This window comes from Oncorhynchus keta, chromosome 4 (genome assembly GCF_023373465.1).
Source record: "Oncorhynchus keta strain PuntledgeMale-10-30-2019 chromosome 4, Oket_V2, whole genome shotgun sequence".
In the NCBI taxonomy this organism is placed as follows: domain Eukaryota; kingdom Metazoa; phylum Chordata; class Actinopteri; order Salmoniformes; family Salmonidae; genus Oncorhynchus; species Oncorhynchus keta.
In genome coordinates, this window is record NC_068424.1 from 21798093 (window position 1) to 21817623 (window position 19531).

At 43.8% G+C, this 19531-nt stretch overlaps 1 protein-coding gene across 50 annotated transcripts in view; it reads right to left on the bottom strand.

Moving 5' to 3' along the window:
• LOC118382678 (receptor-type tyrosine-protein phosphatase mu) overlaps positions 1-19531 on the bottom strand; it is a 321821-nt gene that overhangs the window by 45964 nt on the left and 256326 nt on the right. For 44 of the 50 annotated variants that reach the window (XR_008105268.1, XR_008105127.1, XR_008105158.1 and 41 more), the window contains 5 exons: positions 18104-18261; positions 15026-15100; positions 14431-14457; positions 9275-9474; positions 772-859 (listed from right to left, as the gene is read on the bottom strand). Coding sequence is in view for 1 of the 50 variants with exons in the window: in XM_052503964.1 (XP_052359924.1) it covers positions 772-859; positions 9275-9474; positions 14431-14457; positions 15026-15100; positions 18104-18261 (548 nt within the window). In the remaining 49 variants the exon portion in view is untranslated. The remainder of the gene's footprint in view (positions 1-771; positions 860-9274; positions 9475-14430; positions 14458-15025; positions 15101-18103; positions 18262-19531) is intronic. The other 6 variants (XR_008105321.1, XR_008105331.1, XR_008105349.1 and 3 more) reach the window with 2 other exon arrangements.

Consider the following 19531-nt stretch of genomic DNA (forward strand, 5'->3'; position numbering starts at 1 on the left):
AGTGATGGATCTGGGCACAGTAAAAGCCTGTATCACCAGTTAGGTGCAGAGAAGTTTGGGCAACTACTGTGACGTGTGACTCTACTTAATCAAATTCATCACATGACAGAGCTCGGTTGTGAAACAAGTGTCTCTCCATTAGTCATAACAATTCATTATGACTGATAGGAGAATGATCTTCTCTGATCTCCTTCTTTCTCTCCCATTGCACAGAGGAGATGCTAACGTACTCTGAATGATTTATTCACTAATTATTATAACCAGCAGAAAACTGTCAGTGCCCTCCAGCTCATTGGTTGTTGCGCCATGTGCAGCACTGCGATTGGTCGGTTGCTCATTTGCAGGGACAGGAAGTGTTAGGAATCTTATTGACATGGAAATAACTGGGGCGGTCACCTCATTACTGATGGGGTTGTGTGTGTGTATGTGTGTGTGTGTGTGTGTGCATCGGAGTAGGCCGATGGGGAAAAAATAAATGTGTGAAATGGTTCTGTAGAGAAAGATGGAACCCTAGGCCATGTCAAGGCTCATTTTCATAATTGCCATGTCAATTAGGACCGCCTGTGTTGTATCCACATGCACATTCAACGTGGTTTGGAATGAGGATCATAGCTTCAAGACACATTTTTCATGATCCTATCTTTATGTTGCTTTACAATAACAGACAATATATCAATAACATTTTTCACAATAATGTTCACAAATCCATATCTAACCATTAGGGGATTGAATGACAACAACAAATACGGGTGACATATCATTTGTACCCACATGCAATGATGTTTCCGTATCGGTTCTTCATCCTGTTCTCGTCTTTCTTGGCAGAGTCCCATGGTGCAGACTGTCCTTCAAAGAAGCTCTGTGGAGAAAGAAAAAGAGAGAGAGAGAGATTGTAAATACAACCTATATTTATGTTTATTTATTTTCCCTTTCATACTTCAACTATTTGCACATCATTACAATACTGTTTATAGACATATGACATTTGAAATGTCTATTTAAAAAAAAACTTTTGTGAGTGTTTACTGTTCATTTAAATGTTTGTCCTTTTGTTTATTATCTATTTCACTTGCTTTGGCAATGTAAACATGTGTGTTCCCATGCCAATAAAGCCCCTTAAATTGAATTGAGAGAGAGAAAGAAAGAGAAGACATGAAAGGTCCAAAGGGTTAGGAGGTCAGCTCTTTAAATGACAACCCAGCGGCAGATCCTGTCGGGTCAAAAGAGGAGACACATTATTAAAAATAGAGATATATATCTATCCACATCATTATTAGACATGAAAGGAGGCAGGAAAATAGCCTTCTGGGAACCTTTTCAGAAAAGGTGCCCATTACGCTGGTGCTGTAAGCCAATCAGAATCGTCCTCACCGAGGTAGAACACCAGTCCAGCACAAACTGTACCAACATACTCCTCTAAAGGACACGTTCCCCCGAAAAATAACATGAGATGAAATAGAATAAAAACAACCACATATAGACACTGGGCTGATAAAACCCTACTCTGCCCGAGCAGAGCACCTCATGAAAAATGTATCATATTAGTTTTTTGCCATTCTGATCTCGCACCGGGACACGCAATTAGGACTAATTATTAAAATAAACATCAGCACTGGAGTGGTGCTGGTGAGGCAGCTACCTGCTGCCTCCCCCGTAAGTTAATGTCTCCTCCAGCTCCCTCTTCCTCTGTAAGTTAATGTCTCCTCCAGCTGCCTGCTGCCTCTTCCCCCGTAAGTTAATGACTCCTCCAGCTGCCTGCTGCCTCTTCCCCTGTAAGTTAATGTCTCCTCCAGCTCCCTCTTCCCCCTGTAAGTTAATGTCTCCTCCAGCTCCCTCTTCCCCCTGTAAGTTAATGTCTCCTCCAGCTGCCTGCTGCCTCTTCCCCTGTAAGTTAATGTCTCCTCCAGCTGCCTGCTGCCTCTTCCCCTGTAAGTTAATGTCTCCTCCAGCTGCCTGCTGCCTCTTCCCCCGTAAGTTAATGTCTCCTCCAGCTGCCTGCTGCCTCTTCCCCCGTAAGTTAATGTCTCCTCCAGCTGCCTGCTGCCTCTTCCTCCGTAAGTTAATGTCTCCTCCAGCTGCCTGCTGCCTCTTCCCCTGTAAGTTAATGTCTCCTCCAACTCCCTCTTCCCCTGTAAGTTAATGTCTCTTCCAGCTGCCCCTTCCCCCTGTAAGTTAATGTCTCCTCCAGCTCCCTCTTCCCCTGTAAGTTAATGTTTCCTCCAGCTGCCTGCTGCCTCTTCCCCTGTAAGTTAAGGTCTCCTCCAGCTCCCTCTTCCCCTGTAAGTTAATGTCTCCTCCAGCTCCCTCTTCCCCTGTAAGTTAATGTCTCCTCCAGCTGCCCCTTCCCCCTGTAAGTTAATGTCTCCTCCAGCTCCCTCTTCCCCTGTAAGTTAATGTTTCCTCCAGCTGCCTGCTGCCTCTTCCCCTGTAAGTTAAGGTCTCCTCCAGCTCCCTCTTCCCCTGTAAGTTAATGTCTCCTCCAGCTCCCTCTTCCCCTGTAAGTTAATGTCTCCTCCAGCTGCCCCTTCCCCCTGTAAGTTAATGTCTCCTCCAGCTCCCTCTTCCCCTGTAAGTTAATGTTTCCTCCAGCTGCCTGCTGCCTCTTCCCCTGTAAGTTAATGTCTCCTCCAGCTGCCTGCTGCCTCTTCCCCTGTAAGTTAATGTCTCCTCCAGCTCCCTCTTCCCCCTGTAAGTTAATGTCTCCTCCAGCTCCCTCTTCCCCCTGTAAGTTAATGTCTCCTCCAGCTCCCTCTTCCCCCTGTAAGTTAATGTCTCCTCCAGCTGCCTGCTGCCGCTTCCCCTGTAAGTTAATGTCTCCTCCAGCTCCCTCTTCCCCTGTAAGTTAATGTCTCCTCCAGCTGCCTCTTCCTCCTGTAAGTTAATGTCTCCTCCAGCTGCCTGCTGCCTCTCCAATGGGTTTCAAGAATGTATAAATAGATCATAATGATGCATTGTCATTTAGCCGTATCCATCCAACGTTCCTTCCGATACCTCTCTCAGCCCCATCAAACAACTGATCTGATTAGCTCTGATTGCCTGCAGTGGAGCCTCTTTTGGCCAAGGAAGCCGCTTGCTCCCCCCATATCTCTCCCTCGCACGCTTGTTCCCCTCAATGATAAAATGACACAGAACTCGTTCAGAGGACAAGAAGCCTTGATCAGTGCTCCAAGTGGATAATGGCAAGCAGCCTGGTCCCCATGGCGAGGAGCCCCACTCTCACGGATGTCGTCTTCGTCCCCCTCCCTGCCCGCCCACACCACCGAGTGCCAGACGTAATGAGAGAAATGGCACTTCCACTCGATATCAAATAACAACATTTAAATTTGTGGTATTTTCTGTGACTGCCTAAGAAAATATGCCATTTCTTAACAGTCATCGATGACAGAAATCAGTCTTTGGCAAAGCTTACATAGCTGTTTGAGTAAATGAGGAATGAGGGAGAAATCAGAGAGGAGGAATCAAGTTTTTATTTTCCTGAAGACGTCTTTGAACAAGGGAATCAGGTATACAAGCTGTGACGTCACCTTGAAAGGAGTTTAAAAGACTAGCATTATCACATGACCTTTTACCGGCCACATTGGGTATGGGGAGAAACCTGCCGTCGCAGGCCTTGTAAACCGCCACTACAAGTGACACTTTGAAGGGCAGGCCATATTTGAATGCAGATTGCTTTTTCTCTCTTCGAATGCCTCAGAATTGGATGCAGTAAAGAGACATTAAACACAGTTTAACACATATTGACAACGTTGAGGCACTTAGTCTTCCTCTGTTTTCTCTCCATTTCTCCTCTCTAGATTTTCAAAGTGGCGCTGTTTTGTTATTCATCGATGCCATGTTTCTTTCAAGACAGCTGTCTTTTCATGTGCAGGAAGTGACACAGAGCAGCCATGGCGAGCGAGGCAACCTGGGGAGGAGAGGAGTGATAGAATGACTGACGAGCACCTTTCTTTACGCTCATCTCTCTCTCTCTCTCTCTCACTCGCGCTCTTTCTCAACTGTGTTATAATGAGATCCGTGGTCCAACACTGGCGTGTGGTGGGGGGAGGGGCGGGAGAAGAACGTTGCCGCAAACTACTTTAGACACCCGTCAAACTTCAGGGGTGAGCGGTGTCAGAGGGAAAAAAAAGAGCTTCAAGAATAAATCATTTCACATTGTCAAAATAGTTTGGGGAGAGTTAGAGAACACAAAAAAATGATTAAGTGACGTGAAATGCACCAATGCTGGCAACTATTCATATTTGTACTTTAGAATTTTTTCATGTTCAGGTGTAATATTGGATCTCTAGTTTAGAGAAATAATAGATTTTGCAACAATGTCTACTGTGTTTGTAAGACTTCTATGCTAATGTAGAGATCAAGGGAAAACCCAAAACTGGGTTTCAAGAAATGTTAAGAGTCTACAACATGCTTTTTCTGAGCCTGATAATCACCCAAACATTGGCTGCTAATGAAAAAAGGTCTAGTTAAATATAAAAGGTATAATATTGAATTATTAACATCCATAGCAGCCTTGCTGCAAGATGTGGGGGAATTACAAGTCAAATAGTTAGGAGGCAGCCCCAGGCTTCATCTAACCCCATTGGCAGTATCATACTAATTCTCCATTGGCCAGGTTTTCCCACCACCTGCCAGTAAGCCTTAACGTGATTGGTGGAAAACAAGTAATGAATTCAAAGCCCTGCATACTTTTCCGTCTCAAACTTTTTCAAAGCATCACACAGGTGATTTTCATTGAAGTAGACCAACGGAGATGAGATCTATGGTCCACTCTCACGGGCCCGAATCCAAACAAAAGTGCTCTCTTATCCCAAATCTTATCCTAAACAAGCGAGTGAACAAACAGTGTGGAAGCCATTGTTCCCGCGGCTCAAAGGAGCTTCTGAATGGCTGTTGATGTTCAGTCTCTCACTCAGGTGCGACACCAACCCCTTTTGATTCTAAAATCCCCTTGTGATTTCACCCTCAACGCTACTGACTACAGGGCCACAGAGACTCTGAAAACACTCCTCAGAGGCACCAAACGTGGTAGGGCCTTAGACAAAGCTTCAGCATCAAAACAGATCCACTGTGTTTTTACCCCACACAACGCTTCTCAAGTGTTTACCAGTATGTAGCAAAATCTGGCATAAATACAAAGGCACATTTCGGCAATTAACATAATGCTTGGAAGATGCTGCCCGTATGAAGCCAATCTGAGGAGAGAAACAGTGTGTTATGATGACATGAAAGGTAAACCGAGTTGGATGTTGAACAGTGTGTTACAGAGTAAGATGGCGCAGTGGTTAGGGAGGTGCATACGAGGGAGGAAAAGTAAGGTCCATTCATGAATAACGATCACAGCAAAATCTGCATATTAATGGCTGATTTAGGTACAAAGTAGGTTGATCTCAGGAACTCAATTGGTTTCAACTAAATATGATCTGCAAGTCTTAATATTTTGGTTTTTGAATGCAACATACCATACCCAGAGGGCAAGCTGGAGCAGTTACAGCCTTTCAGGAGTAAACATTTCAAATGGCTTCTGACTGCATTATCATCAAAACAAATCAAATGTGTTTTTTGCCTTTGAAGAAGAGGCAGGCCTGAACTGGAGCAGGCCCATTTACTGTGTGTCTGGGATGAATGCGGAGTGTGTTTTGTCTACAAACACTTCCATTAGATGGGACCTCTGGTACGTGCTGTTGTGTCGACGGAACGACACTCATTTTACTGCTCTTTGATTCTCACTGGCCACAGGGGATTCATTTGGAGCAGAAAAAAACGTTGTTTTCTAGTATTTTAAATGCATGTTTTTGGAGACAAAATCAAATCAAATGTTATTTGTCACATGCGCCGAATACAACAGGTGTGTGGATCTTACCGTGAAATGCTTACTTACATGCCCTTAACCAACAATGCAGTTTTCAGAAAAACAAGAGTTAAGAAAAATATTTACTAAATAAACTAAAGCAAAAATGAAAGAGCAACAGTAAAATACAAGTAGCGAAGCTATATACAGGGGGTTCCGGTATCGAGTCAATGTGAGGGGGTACAGGTTAGTCGAGATAATTGAGGTAATATGTACATGTAGGTAGCAGTAAAGTGACTATACATTGATAATAGATAATAAACAGTATAAAAAAACGGGGGGTCAAATCAAATAGTCCGGGTAGCCATCAGAACAGCAGGTATAAAAGAAAGAATTATGATCAATATCGCAGGAACCAACTCTACAAGATAGGAGCTATAGGTTGTATGCTAGCTGCATCTAGAATACTACGACAAAGCAACGATATAAAAACAGATTTCACAATCAAACCAAAAAGGGGACTCGCTTACCTGGTTTATCTTTCCCATAGACAAAGTTATGGAATAACAAGAAGCATGGAATCGGGGGAGAGATTAGAATTGATCAGTTTAGTTTGGTGCTCGGCTCGTCATGTCTAGACCATTTACACCGAAGACAGTGGTAGCAGGAAAAGAAAAGAGAACGACGTCTCTAACTTTTAGAGGCGTTGCAAATAGAAAGATAGAAAATGTTTTTTTAAAAACAGTGAAGTGAAGCACTTTCAGATGGAGGGGTGGAAGGGGGGGGCATAAATTATTCCACACTATTTTTTCCCCCCCGACTGGCAATACTGTATTATTGCACTAGTAGCCTAAGCCTTCCATCCATATCCATAATGAATTGAGCCCTGAGGGTAGCACCAAACCACAGGGCCCGGGTATTGGAGCTTGAATTATTGATTTGATTCCTGTGTCGTTTATTGTGTAAGTAGTGGGTATAGCAAAGTAAAGGATAAGATGGGGGGGGTTGGTGGATAGTTCATTACAGGTAAATACCCTCCGTTGAAAAAGGTAGAAACTCCCTTGTGATGGGTAGGAAGGTGAGCGAGGTAGCTTGTGTATACTGTATGTACACACACAAACAAATATGTGCATTCAAGCACACTCCCACACACAAACGAAACACCACAATCACACACTATGTGCTGAGTGGTGAGGGAATAAGACACTGCTGTGACATTCGTTAGGTCTGTCATCAGCTTCTGGAGAGAAGCGCTGTTCTCAGCTAGTTCGTTCCCGATACAGACTAGGCATCGCTGGCAGCTCGCAATGGTCTCAGCCGTTAACACAAAGTCACAGTCTCAGAAATCCCCCTTACGTGTGTGTGTTTATTGAATGTGTATGTGTGTGCGTGGTGTAGGATTTTCAAGATTTAGAAGGCACATTTTCAAACCATGGCGGTTTAGTGTTGCTAGACTAAATGGATGGTGTCCACGAGGCAGTAAGATTCTAAGCAGTGTGGCGTGCAGTCAACAAACTGCAGGAGCCCAAACACTAAGCCAGAGAAATTCAGTGGTGACACAAACATTGGAACGGGAGGAGTGTGTGGACACAGAACTAGTGCATTTTGTGCACTAATTGCTCATGACAAGTTCATTCACAAAGACCAAAAGTGCAACTCCATGCAGAAACATCTAACAAACAAGGAATCTAAACACTAAAGAAAAGAGAAGGAAAGCAACAAACCAGGAAAGAAGGCAAGCATTAAAAGCAACAAACCAGGAAAGAAGGCAAGCATTAAAAGCAACAAACCAGGAAAGAAGGCAAGCATTAAAAGCAACAAACCAGGAAAGAAGGCAAGCATTAAAAACAACAAACCAGGAAAGAAGGCAAGCATTAAAAGCAACAAACCAGGAAAGAAGGCAAGCATTAAAAACAACAAACCAGGAAAGAAGGCAAGCATTAAAAACAACAAACCAGGAAAGAAGGCAAGCATTAAAAACAACAAACCAGGAAAGAAGGCAAGCATTAAAAACAACAAACCAGGAAAGAAGGCAAGCATTAAAAACAACAAACCAGGAAAGAAGGCAAGCATTAAAAGCAACAAACCAGGAAAGAAGGCAAGCATTAAAAGCAACAAACCAGGAAAGAAGGCAAGCATTAAAAACAACAAACCAGGAAAGAAGGCAAGCATGAAAAGCAACAAACCAGGAAAGAAGGCAAGCATTAAAAACAACAAACCAGGAAAGAAGGCAAGCATTAAAAGCAACAAACCAGGAAAGAAGGCAAGCATTAAAAGCAACAAACCAGGAAAGGCAAGCATTAAAAACAACAAACCAGGAAAGAAGGCAAGCATTAAAAGCAACAAACCAGGAAAGGCAAGCATTAAAAACAACAAACCAGGAAAGAAGGCAAGCATTAAAAGCAACAAACCAGGAAAGAAGGCAAGCATTAAAAGCAACAAACCAGGAAAGAAGGCAAGCATTAAAAACAACAAACCAGGAAAGAAGGCAAGCATGAAAAGCAACAAACCAGGAAAGAAGGCAAGCATTAAAAACAACAAACCAGGAAAGAAGGCAAGCATGAAAAGCAACAAACCAGGAAAGAAGGCAAGCATTAAAAGCAACAAACCAGGAAAGAAGGCAAGCATTAAAAGCAACAAACCAGGAAAGAAGGCAAGCATTAAAAACAACAAACCAAGAAAGAAGGCAAGCATTAAAAGCAACAAAACAAGAATGAAGGCAAGCATTAAAAACAACAAACCAGGAAAGGCAAGCATTAAAAACAACAAACCAGGAAAGAAGGCAAGCATTAAAAACAACAAACCAGGAAAGAAGGCAAGCATTAAAAACAACAAACCAGGAAAGAAGGCAAGCATTAAAAGCAACAAACCAGGAAAGGCAAGCATTAAAAACAACAAACCAGGAAAGAAGGCAAGCATTAAAAACAACAAACCAGGAAAGAAGGCAAGCATTAAAAACAACAAACCAGGAAAGAAGGCAAGCATTAAAAACAACAAACCAGGAAAGAAGGCAAGCATGAAAAGCAACAAACCAGGAAAGAAGGCAAGCATTAAAAGCAACAAACCAGGAAAGAAGGCAAGCATTAAAAGCAACAAACCAGGAAAGAAGGCAAGCATTAAAAACAACAAACCAAGAAAGAAGGCAAGCATTAAAAGCAACAAAACAAGAATGAAGGCAAGCATTAAAAACAACAAACCAAGAAAGAAGGCAAGCATTAAAAACAACAAACCAAGAAAGAAGGCAAGCATTAAAAGCAACAAAGAAACACAAAAAAGAAGGAAAAACAAAATAAAATAAAGACAAACAGGGACCTGTGTGCTTGGTTTGTTTCAGAGTGAGGGAGCCTACAAAGACAGACAGACAGACTGGTGACGTAGAATATGTGTATACTGGACATGGTGGTTTGTGGGGACACTGTGTGCCATGTGAGAGAGGACAGGGGGGACATTACACTAGTCAGACAGGCAGGTAGTTGGGGCTCTCACCTCATACTCCTCCTTAAAGCCGTAGCCCTCGGCACACTTCATCTGGGTGATGTGCTGGAGCAGGTCGGCCACGCGGATGGCCGGGTGGAGCTGACCGGTCTGGTAGGGAGGAACATCCGCCACCTCCCTCTTCTTCTTATAGGAGTGGCTGTGGGACTGGACCAGACTACTGGTGTCACTGGTCATGGTGTGGTTCTCATCTGGAAACACAGAGGAAGGACAAGGACACACAAACACACACACTGGTCAGGACTGGGGTGATGCACAACCCCACAGACAGAGGAAAGGAAACACTGTTGACATTATAATGGATGAATACAAGGTCACAATATAAAGTTATTCAATGACAAAACATGAAATGAAAAGGAGTTACTTATAAACTACGTCGTGCTCAACTAGTTATTTCAGTGCTGTAAAACGTGGTGAAGACAACATAATGGATCTTGTATTATAACACTATGTTTCAATAGATGGTGCCCAGTATCTCTATTTACATCTATTTTCTATGAGGGGAAAGAGCTGGCTTTATTTCTATTGACGCTAGAATAGCCCTCAGTTCTGATAACGCTAGCTTGTGGCTAACTTCTCAATAAAATCCTTTCTATCCTCAGAATTTGACCAATGGCAAAATAAGGTTGCACAAATGATGGAATGGCGGCGGTGAATGGATGACGTGGGTGCACGATCAAATGAAGTGGCTACCTTGGTTGGTAACTACGTCTAACGGGAAAATCCTAACACAAAATGTCAGAGGCGTGAGACCCCCCAGTGAGACCCCCCATTCAACAAAGGGGGGTTATGTCACAGTCCACATATGCATGAGGCAACACTGTCCAAGGGTGGAGTCAGACCGCCATGCTAGCTAATAGCTTCACAGGAGGAAGGGGGGCGTGAGATGCGCTAACACAAGTGCATGCGTGGCAACAAGATGGGAGAGCAGCCCCCAAGGCAAGCCCCTTTTCAATAGCATGAGGCACACACACATCTCCTCACCCCAGAGAAAACAGGGCAGACTGGCAACTTACCATTAATGGGCACTTTATTAGAGGACATAACAGGTTAAATGTGAAGAAGAAAAGAAGAGAAAGGAAACAGGGTATAAGCAACAATATAACGTTTAGGCATGAGCACCTGCACAGTTTTAATTTTCTCTAGCTGTTTCTAGGCACCAACATTTTTTTGCCATTCCGGGAGTCCTGATCAAAGCAACTATTCAGTTCAGGTGGACACCTCTCAGAAAGCTAGATTTGGGACACTTTAGTTGGGGTTGTGTTAATTTGGTTGGAATCACCTAGAATTGGCCATTTCAATTGTAATCAATGCTGATAATTACATGATAAAGAACCAAAACATTTTGTTTACTTAACATTTTCATTTGACATTTGCCAAATCAGTTTAACTAACTTGACCTATATTGTCAAAGCCAGAATGATCCTGCAGCAACAGGATTTGAACCTTTAGTCCATAATGTTGCTTGATCTGGCCAAAAGTAGGCTACATGAAAAGAGCAATGCTCATAATATAACTGTTTGTTAGTGTGGGTTTTTAGTGAATTTCTGTAAATTTATGAAAATTCTCAGCAACAAAAGAGTGATCAAATTAAGACCCTACATCTGTGGTAAATCATCTCCTGATCACGTTTGAAAACCTCTCTAGAAAACAAGTGAAACCACTAGCTTGCCCTTTTCCTAGGTACTGTAAACGGTGAATGTGAACTATTGGGACTTGCCTGGGGAAACATCTAGAATATCACCCATGCCATGCTTGCTTGAGACACTGTTGTGCTTTTTAGCTCTGTCTACTACTCTAAAGGGTGTAAATCTGGTTAAAAGGAAAATACATTCTAGTGTACGTTAATATTTTAAATGTCTACAGGTGGTGTGCGTATGTTGTCTAATGTATCTGGCTGCACAACAAACAACCTACCAAGACAAAGTTATTGAAACTGCAAGTTTCTCTAAATGAAAGGGTTGGAACTGACAATTATTGTTCTGAAGGAGTTGACAAGGGTCGGCTAGGCAATAGTTACATTGACAAAAGTGGATAATTCCTTAGCTTTGCCCGAGAGCTTTCCAATGTTTGCCACTTCTCTATATGGTCATTGCTATGGCGATGGGAACTTCTTTTTGCTATGGCGATGGGAACTACTTTCTGCTATGGCGATGGGAACTTCTTTCTGCTATGGCGATGGGAACTACTTTCTGCTATGGCGATGGGAACTACTTTCTGCTATGGCGATGGGAACTACTTTCTGCTATGGGGATGGGAACTACTTTCTGCTATGGCGATGGGAACTACTTTCTGCTATGGGGATGGGAACTACTTTCTGCTATGGGGATGGGAACTACTTTCTGCTATGGTGATGGGAACTACTTTCTGCTATGGCGATGGGAACTACTTTCTGCTATGGCGATGGGAACTACTTTCTGCTATGGCGATGGGAACTACTTTCTGCTATGGCGATGGGAACTATTTTCTGCTATGGGAAGTACTTTCTGCTATGGCGATGGGAACAACTTTCTGCTATGGCGATGGGAACTACTTTCTGCTATGGGGATGGGAACTACTTTCTGCTATGGCGATGGGAACTACTTTCTACTATGGCGATGGGAACTACTTTCTGCTATGGCGATGGGAACAACTTTCTGCTATGGCGATGGGAACTACTTTCTGCTATGGGGATGGGAACTACTTTCTGCTATGGCGATGGGAACTACTTTCTGCTATGGGGATGGGAACTACTTTCTGCTATGGGGATGGGAACTACTTTCTGCTATGGCGATGGGAACTACTTTCTGCTATGGCAACTACTTTCTGCTATGACGATGGGAACTTCCTTCTGCTAAGGCGATGGGAACTACTTTCTGCTATCGGGATGGGAACTACTTTCTGCTATGGGGATGGGAATTACTTTCTGTTATGGGGATGGGAACTACTTTCTGCTATGGCGATGGGAACTACTTTCTGCTATGGGGATGGGAACTTCTTTCTGCTATGGCGATGGGAACTTCTTTCTGCTATGGCGATGGGAACTTCTTTCTGCTATAGCGATGGGCACTACTTTCTGCTATGGGGTTGGGAACTACTTTCTGCTATGGCGTTGGGAACTAATTTCTGCTCTGGTGATTGGAACTACTTTTTGCTCTGGCGATGGGAATTACTTTCTGCTATGGGGTTGGGAACTACTTTCTGCTATGGCAATGGGAACTCATTTCTGCTTTGGGGTTGGGAATTACTTTCTGCTATGGGGATGGGAACTACTTTCTTCTATGGCGATGGGAACTAATTTCTGCTTTGGCGATGGGAACTAATTTCTGCTATGGCGATGGGAACAACTTTCTGCTATGGCGATGGGAACAACTTTCTGCTATGGCGATGGGAACTACTTTCTGCTATGGCAACTACTTTCTGCTATGACGATGGGAACTACTTTCTGCTATGGCAACTACTTTCTGCTATGACGATGGGAACTACTTTCTGCTATGGCGATGGGAACTAATTTCTGCTTTGGCGATGGGAACTAATTTCTGCTATGGCGATGGGAACAACTTTCTGCTATGGCAACTACTTTCTGCTATGACGATGGGAACTACTTTCTGCTATGGCGATGGGAACTACTTTCTGCTATGGCAACTACTTTCTGCTATGACGATGGGAACTACTTTCTGCTATGGCGATTAGAACTACTTTCTGCTATGGAGATGGGAACTACTTTCTGCTATGGCGATGGGAACTACTTTCTGCTATGGCGATAGGAACTTCTTTCTGCTATGGCGATGGGAACTTCTTTCTGCTATGGCGATTGGAACTACTTTCTGCTCTGGCGATTGGAACTACTTTCTGCTATGGAGATGGGAACTACTTTCTGCTATGGCGATGGGAACAACTTTCTGCTATGGCGATGGGAACTTTTTTCTGCTATGGGAACTTCTTTCTGCTATGGCGATGGGAACTACTTTCTACTATGGGAACTTCTTTCTGCTATGGCGATGGGAACTTCTTTCTGCTCTGGCGATGGGAACTTCTTTCTGCTCTGGCGATTGGAACTTCTTTCTGCTCTGGCGATTGGAACTACTTTCTGCTATGGAGTTGGGAACAACTTTCTGCTATGGCGTTGGGAACTACTTTCTGCTATGGCGATGGGAACTACTTTCTGCTTTGGCGATGGGAACTTCTTTCTGCTATGGCGATGGGAACTACTTTCTGCTATGGCGATGGGAACTTCTTTCTGCTATGGCGATGGGAACTACTTTCTGCTATGGCGATGGGAACTACTTTCTGCTATAGCGATGGGAACTTCTTTCTGCTATGACGATGGGAACTTGTTTCTGCTATGACGATGGGAACGTCTTTATGCTATGGCGATGGGAACTTCTTTCTGCTATGGCGATGGGAACTTCTTTCTGCTATGGCGATGGGAACTTCTTTCTGCTATGGCGATGGGAAATTCTTTCAGCTATGGCGATGGGAACTTCTTTCTGCTATGGGGATGGGAACAACTTTCTGCTATGGCGATGGGAACTTCTTTCTGCTATGGCGATGGGAACTTCTTTCTGATATGGCGATGGGAACTACTTTCTGCTATGGCGATGGGAACTTCTTTCTGCTATGGCGATGGGAACTTCTTTCTGCTATGGCGATGGGAACTACTTTCTGCTATGGCGATGGGAACTACTTTCTGCTATGGCGATGGGAACTACTTTCTGCTATGGCGATGGGAACTTCTTTCTGCTATGGCGATGGGAAATACTTTGTCTGTTTGTATGCATGTTTTCAGTTTGTTTGCTGTGCCACTCCCCCTCATCCAGTCCACATTGTCTGTCCATGCATATGAGAGGTCATAGACATACGTGACGTCACACGCACGACACGGAATGCGGATGGGATGGAGTGAATTAGCCAACCTCAGCTTGATTAGAAAGAAACAAAACCTTCTGGTCTGACATAAAGAAGAAAAGCAGGCAGGTATGAATGTGTGAAAGCCATTATCAGGAAGAAAAAAAACAGTCCAAATTACTCTGACTCTCTCTCTCTCTCTCCCCCTCCCCTTCCCTCAAATGCACAGCACCTGGTCTATTTTAGAGTAGGCTATCTCTTAGTTGGTCTGTAAGCATAAGAAATGTATTGTAGGAAAAAAATAAAGAATGTTTTCTCACCCAAGATAGCGGTTGGCACAAAGGGATCTGCCCACACCGCAAAACCAGTGCAGAGTAGGGGGTTAACAAAAAAGAGAGAATATAGCAGTGAATAGGGTGACGTGCTCTCCCCTCAGGTGAGACAGCAGTATAGCAGAGCAGTAAATTGTTATTACAGTCAACAAGAGAGGCAAAGAACCCCCCCCACCCCCATGGAAGAACAGCATAAATAGCTCATAAGTAACAATATGAGAGATTATAACTAAGTCAGTTTAATATCATGTCCAACAAAATCCATTGAATTTCATTATTACTTCAAATCGATCTACCAATATGGCTAAATATGGTTCTCCCAAGTAGGGGCCGGAAATAGAATGCTGAAGTGCAAACGCTATAGAGCAATTAAAACTGCAGGCAAAAAGAGAACAGGCATCATTACAGTGTTTTGCAGGCCACCGTTAGATCAAGCAGAACGTTTACCAAACAAAGGCGCCTGGATCGGCATTGGCCATTCATTAAAAGGTCAAAGTTGAAGGGGTCACTCAGAGATCAAGGGTCATAAGAGGTCAAAGAAGGTGGTATTAGTGTTAAAAGGAGTTTGAAGAGGTAGTTTTACCTGGGTAGTAGGAGGTGGGTACAGACGTGCTGAGTGTGTTAGTCTTCATGGTGAATGACGAGGGCGAGGAAATGGCTTTTAGCGAGAGAGAGAGCAGTCAAACAGAATGGTCAATATATTAGTGAAGGAAGAAGTAATAGTACACAGTTGAAGTCAGAAGTTTACATACACCTTAGCCAAATACATTTAAACTGTTTTTCACAATTCCTGACATTTAATCCTAGTAAAGATTCCCTGTCTTCGGTCAGTTAGGATCACCACTTTATTGTAAGAATGTGAAATGTCAGAATAATAATAGAGAGAATGATTTATTTCAGCTTTTATTTATTTCATCATATTCCCAGTGGGTCAGAAGTTACCATACAATCAATTAGTATTTGGTTGCATTGCCTTTAAATTGCTTCACTTGGGTCAAACGTTTCGGGTAGCCTTCCACAAGCTTCCCACAATAACTTGGCGGAATTTTGGCCCATTCCTCCTGACAGCTGGTGTAACTGACTCAGGTTTGTAGGCCTCCTTGCTCACACACACGTTTTCAGTTCTGCCCACACATTTTCAATAGGATTGAGTTCAGGGCTTTGTGATGGCCACACCAATACCTTGACTTTGTTGTCTTTATACCATCTTCCCAACTTTGGAAGTATGCTTGAGGTCATTGTTCATTTTGAAGACCCATTTGCAACCAGGCTTTAACCTCCTGACTGATGTCTTGAGATGTTGCTTCAATATATCCACCTCATTTTCCTCTCTCATGAAGCCATCTATTTTGTGAAGTGCACCAGTCCCTCCTGCAGCAAAGCACCCCCACAACATGATGCTGCCAGCCTGTGCTTCACGGATGGTGATCTTCGGCTTGCAAGACTTCCCCTTTTTCCTCCAAACATAACGATGGTCATCATGGCCAAACAGTTATATTTTTGTTTCATCAGACCAGAGGACATTTCTCCAAAAAGTACGATCTTTGTCCCCATGTGCAGTTGCAAACCGTAGTCTGGCTTTTTTTGGCGGTTTTGGAGCAGTGGCTTCTTCCTTGCTGAGCGGCCTTTCAGGTTATGTCAATATAGGACTCGTTTTACTGTGGATATAGATACTTTTGTACTTGTTTCCTCCAGCATCTTCACAAGGTCCTTTGCTGTTGTTCTGGGATTGATTTGCACTTTTCGCACCAAAGTACGTTCATCTCTAGGAGACAGAACGCGTCTCCTTCCTGAGAGGTATGACGGCCCCATGGTCCCATGGTGTTTATACTTGCGCACTATTGTTTGTACAGATGAACTTGGTACCTTCAGGCATTTGGAAATTGCTCCCAAGGATGAACCAGACTTGTGGAGGTCTACAATTTATTTTCTGAAGCCTTGGCTGATTTCTTTTGATTTTCCAATGATGTCAAGCAAAGAGGCACTGAGTTTGAAGGTAGGCCTTGAAATACATCCACTGGTACACCTCCACTTGACTCAAATTATGTTAATTAGCCTATCAGAAGCTTCCAAAGCCATGACAGTTTTCTGGAATTTTCCAAGCTGTTTAAAGGCACAGTCAATTTATTGTTGGTAAACTTCTGACCCACTGGAATTGTGATACAGTGAATTATAAGTGAAATAATCTGTCTGTAAACAATTGTTGGACAAATTACTTGTGTCATACACAAAGTAGATGGCCTAACTGACTTGCCAAAACTATAGTTTGTTAACAAGACATTTGTGGAGTGGTTGAAAAACAAGTTTTAATGACTCCAACCTAAGTGTATGTAAACTTCTGATTTGAAAATCTGAAGGAATCAAACAATGCAGCCTGTTCCCTGACACAGTAAATTTAACAAGTGGACTAATGTCAAAAACCTGAGACGTCTGCTAAATTACTCAAATGTAAATGTAAAATGTACTGTTCTGGTTAAGTTTATGGATACAAACACGCTAATGGTTTTTTAGTGACAGTATTTTGGTTTGTGTAAGACAACGCGCTGTGTTCATACAACATATTTCAGCCGAATCAATAACGTTCAGCCGGTTGGTTGATAAAGCCGGCGGAGTATGCTGAGCTTTGGTCGCCGTGTTTGTCGGTCGCCATTCCACAGCTGCCTTGATAAGTTGGGTACAGTGGCCTAGCTGTCAGTCAAGGATATTGTGATAGACAGCGGGATAAGGTCACGGATGAATGGCCCTGTCGTTCAATGAGAGCATGTTTACTTATTAATATCCAACATTTCCTGGGCCCATCCACTCTGCCCGGCGACACGCCCGACGGACCTTTCAGGCAGAAATGGCGTTTCACTCCTGCAATATTAAAAGCACGCCAAACGATCAAAGACATGTTTGCAGTCGCATTCTTGCTCCAGTCCCCTTTTTCTTTGACAGACAGAGGAGAGGAACACGTGGCGGTGAGGGGAGAGAAACATAGCTATTGACCCTGGCACCTCCTAGCCTTCAGAATTTAAAGAAAGACAGAAAACTCTGTTTTCACAGTTTGTGACTTACTTAGCCTACAGTCTCCAGAAACAGAGATACAAGGTCTAAGAAATATCATCATAATAAGGGGTGCCTTAATGTCTTATAGCTGGTGAGGGGTGGGGCATGTGGATGCAGAGGGGGGTAAAAGGGGAATATCATACGGTGATGAGACCTGCTGACCCAGCATGCATTGTTGGTGGGGGGGATTAGGGGATTGTATCCCAGCCAGGGACAGCTGTCCCTGGGGTGAGAAGCAAGGCCAGCTGGGGTGGATCTACTGAGCCCATTGGGGTTAGTGCTGTTTGGGGTACACAGGGGACAGGACCTGTAGGACCTAGAGCCAGTGTCCGTGTGTCAACACAGGATCTCCATAGAGGCAATAGGAGGGAAATAAAAGGCTAGAAAGAGATGGATCATTAGGTAAGCAGGGTTTAGGAAGGCTCAGGATCAGAAACAAAGATTAAGAGCATTTGGACAGCTTTGGAAATTTACGCATTAAGATCTGAGACCGACAATCCTTATTTAAACGCTGTATCTGCAAATTGAGGTTGAGCTCAGTAGTGTGAAAAGCCCTCTAGACTCCCCAGCCACCCACCAACCAACCCACAATGCCCTGGTGCTGGACACTCACTTCTCCCGTTGAGTGTGTGGCTGTGGGTGTCCATGAAGGAGATGGCCTCGTCACAGTTGGTGCCCTGCTCCGTGTAGCTCTTGTCCATGGAGTTCACCATCACCGTCATCTCCTGCCGCGTGCTGCTCATAGTCTCCTTGCGCTTCTTGGCCAATTTCCTGGTTTCATACCAAACACAATAAAAAGAAGAGACGAGAAGGTCAGGTTACTGGAGATGACCACAAAGGGAAAACACCGGAAGGTTATGGGCAACACAGTTAGCGATACACTCAGTACATACAGTAATCAGCCTCATATTGAAAAGTTCCACTTCTCACATCATTCATTTATTTATTTAGCATTTTTTAACTAGGCAAGTCAGTTAAGAACAAATTCTTATTTCCAATGATGGCCTAGGAACAGTGGGTTAACTGCCTTGTTTGGGGGCAGAACAAAATATTTTTACCTTGTCAGCTCAGAGATTCGATCTTGCAACCTTTCGGTTACTCGTCCAACGCTCTAACCACTAGGCTACCTGCCGCCCATACCTTCATATCCATTTACAACTAACATTTGTTTTACTTGAAATACTTTAATGGATTTGATTGAGCCTACTATTTAAACCCAGGTCTGCTCTGGTCATTCTTAACTTCAGGCTAGCCATCCAGAAAAACTCCTCATGAAACCGAGATAGACCGCAGAGATAAAATCTAGTCTGCATACAAACAGTACGACACCTGCATAATGCCAAGTCAAGAAAACTCATTTTCTCATTCAAGACAGAGGCCACACTGCATATTTTGCTGTCATATCCCATCTTGTCCACAACATGGACACAGACTCCCAAGTAAACACAGGCCGAGATCTCAGTCCCGGGCGTTGATGTGGTGAACTGAGAGAGATTCTAGGAGACAAGGACACCCTTAAATACCTGCTGGCCCGCTCCTTCACTCCCTGCTAATGCCATCTCCTGGGGCTCCATGTCAGCAGCAAGGGCACACACACACACACACACACACACACACACACACACACACACACACACACACACACACACACACACACGAGAGAGAGGGAATATGCTGATGAACCACCACAAAATTTCCCAGGCACGGCTTTTGCCTGCAGCGAACAGACGATTCCAGGGAGGCGCCCCAGAGAGTTGCTCGACTGTCTGCTGTATGCCTGGATGGGATACTTAAAGCCTGGCCAGTTCAGCTTCAGTCCTCCATTGCAGAGGGAGACTGTAGAGTAGACGTTAATTGCGGTTGTCAGAAAGGGGGGACTGTTGTGTTTTCTTGCGGGGGCGACACAGGAGCCAAGGGAGGTTCAAGCATTGAGGGTTGTCATCCTACAAAACAGTGCTGTGGTGCGGATTCAGAATGCTGCGAGATAAAGATAATTGAGAGTGGGGCTGGTTCATAGAAATACAATATGGCGCGCAAATAC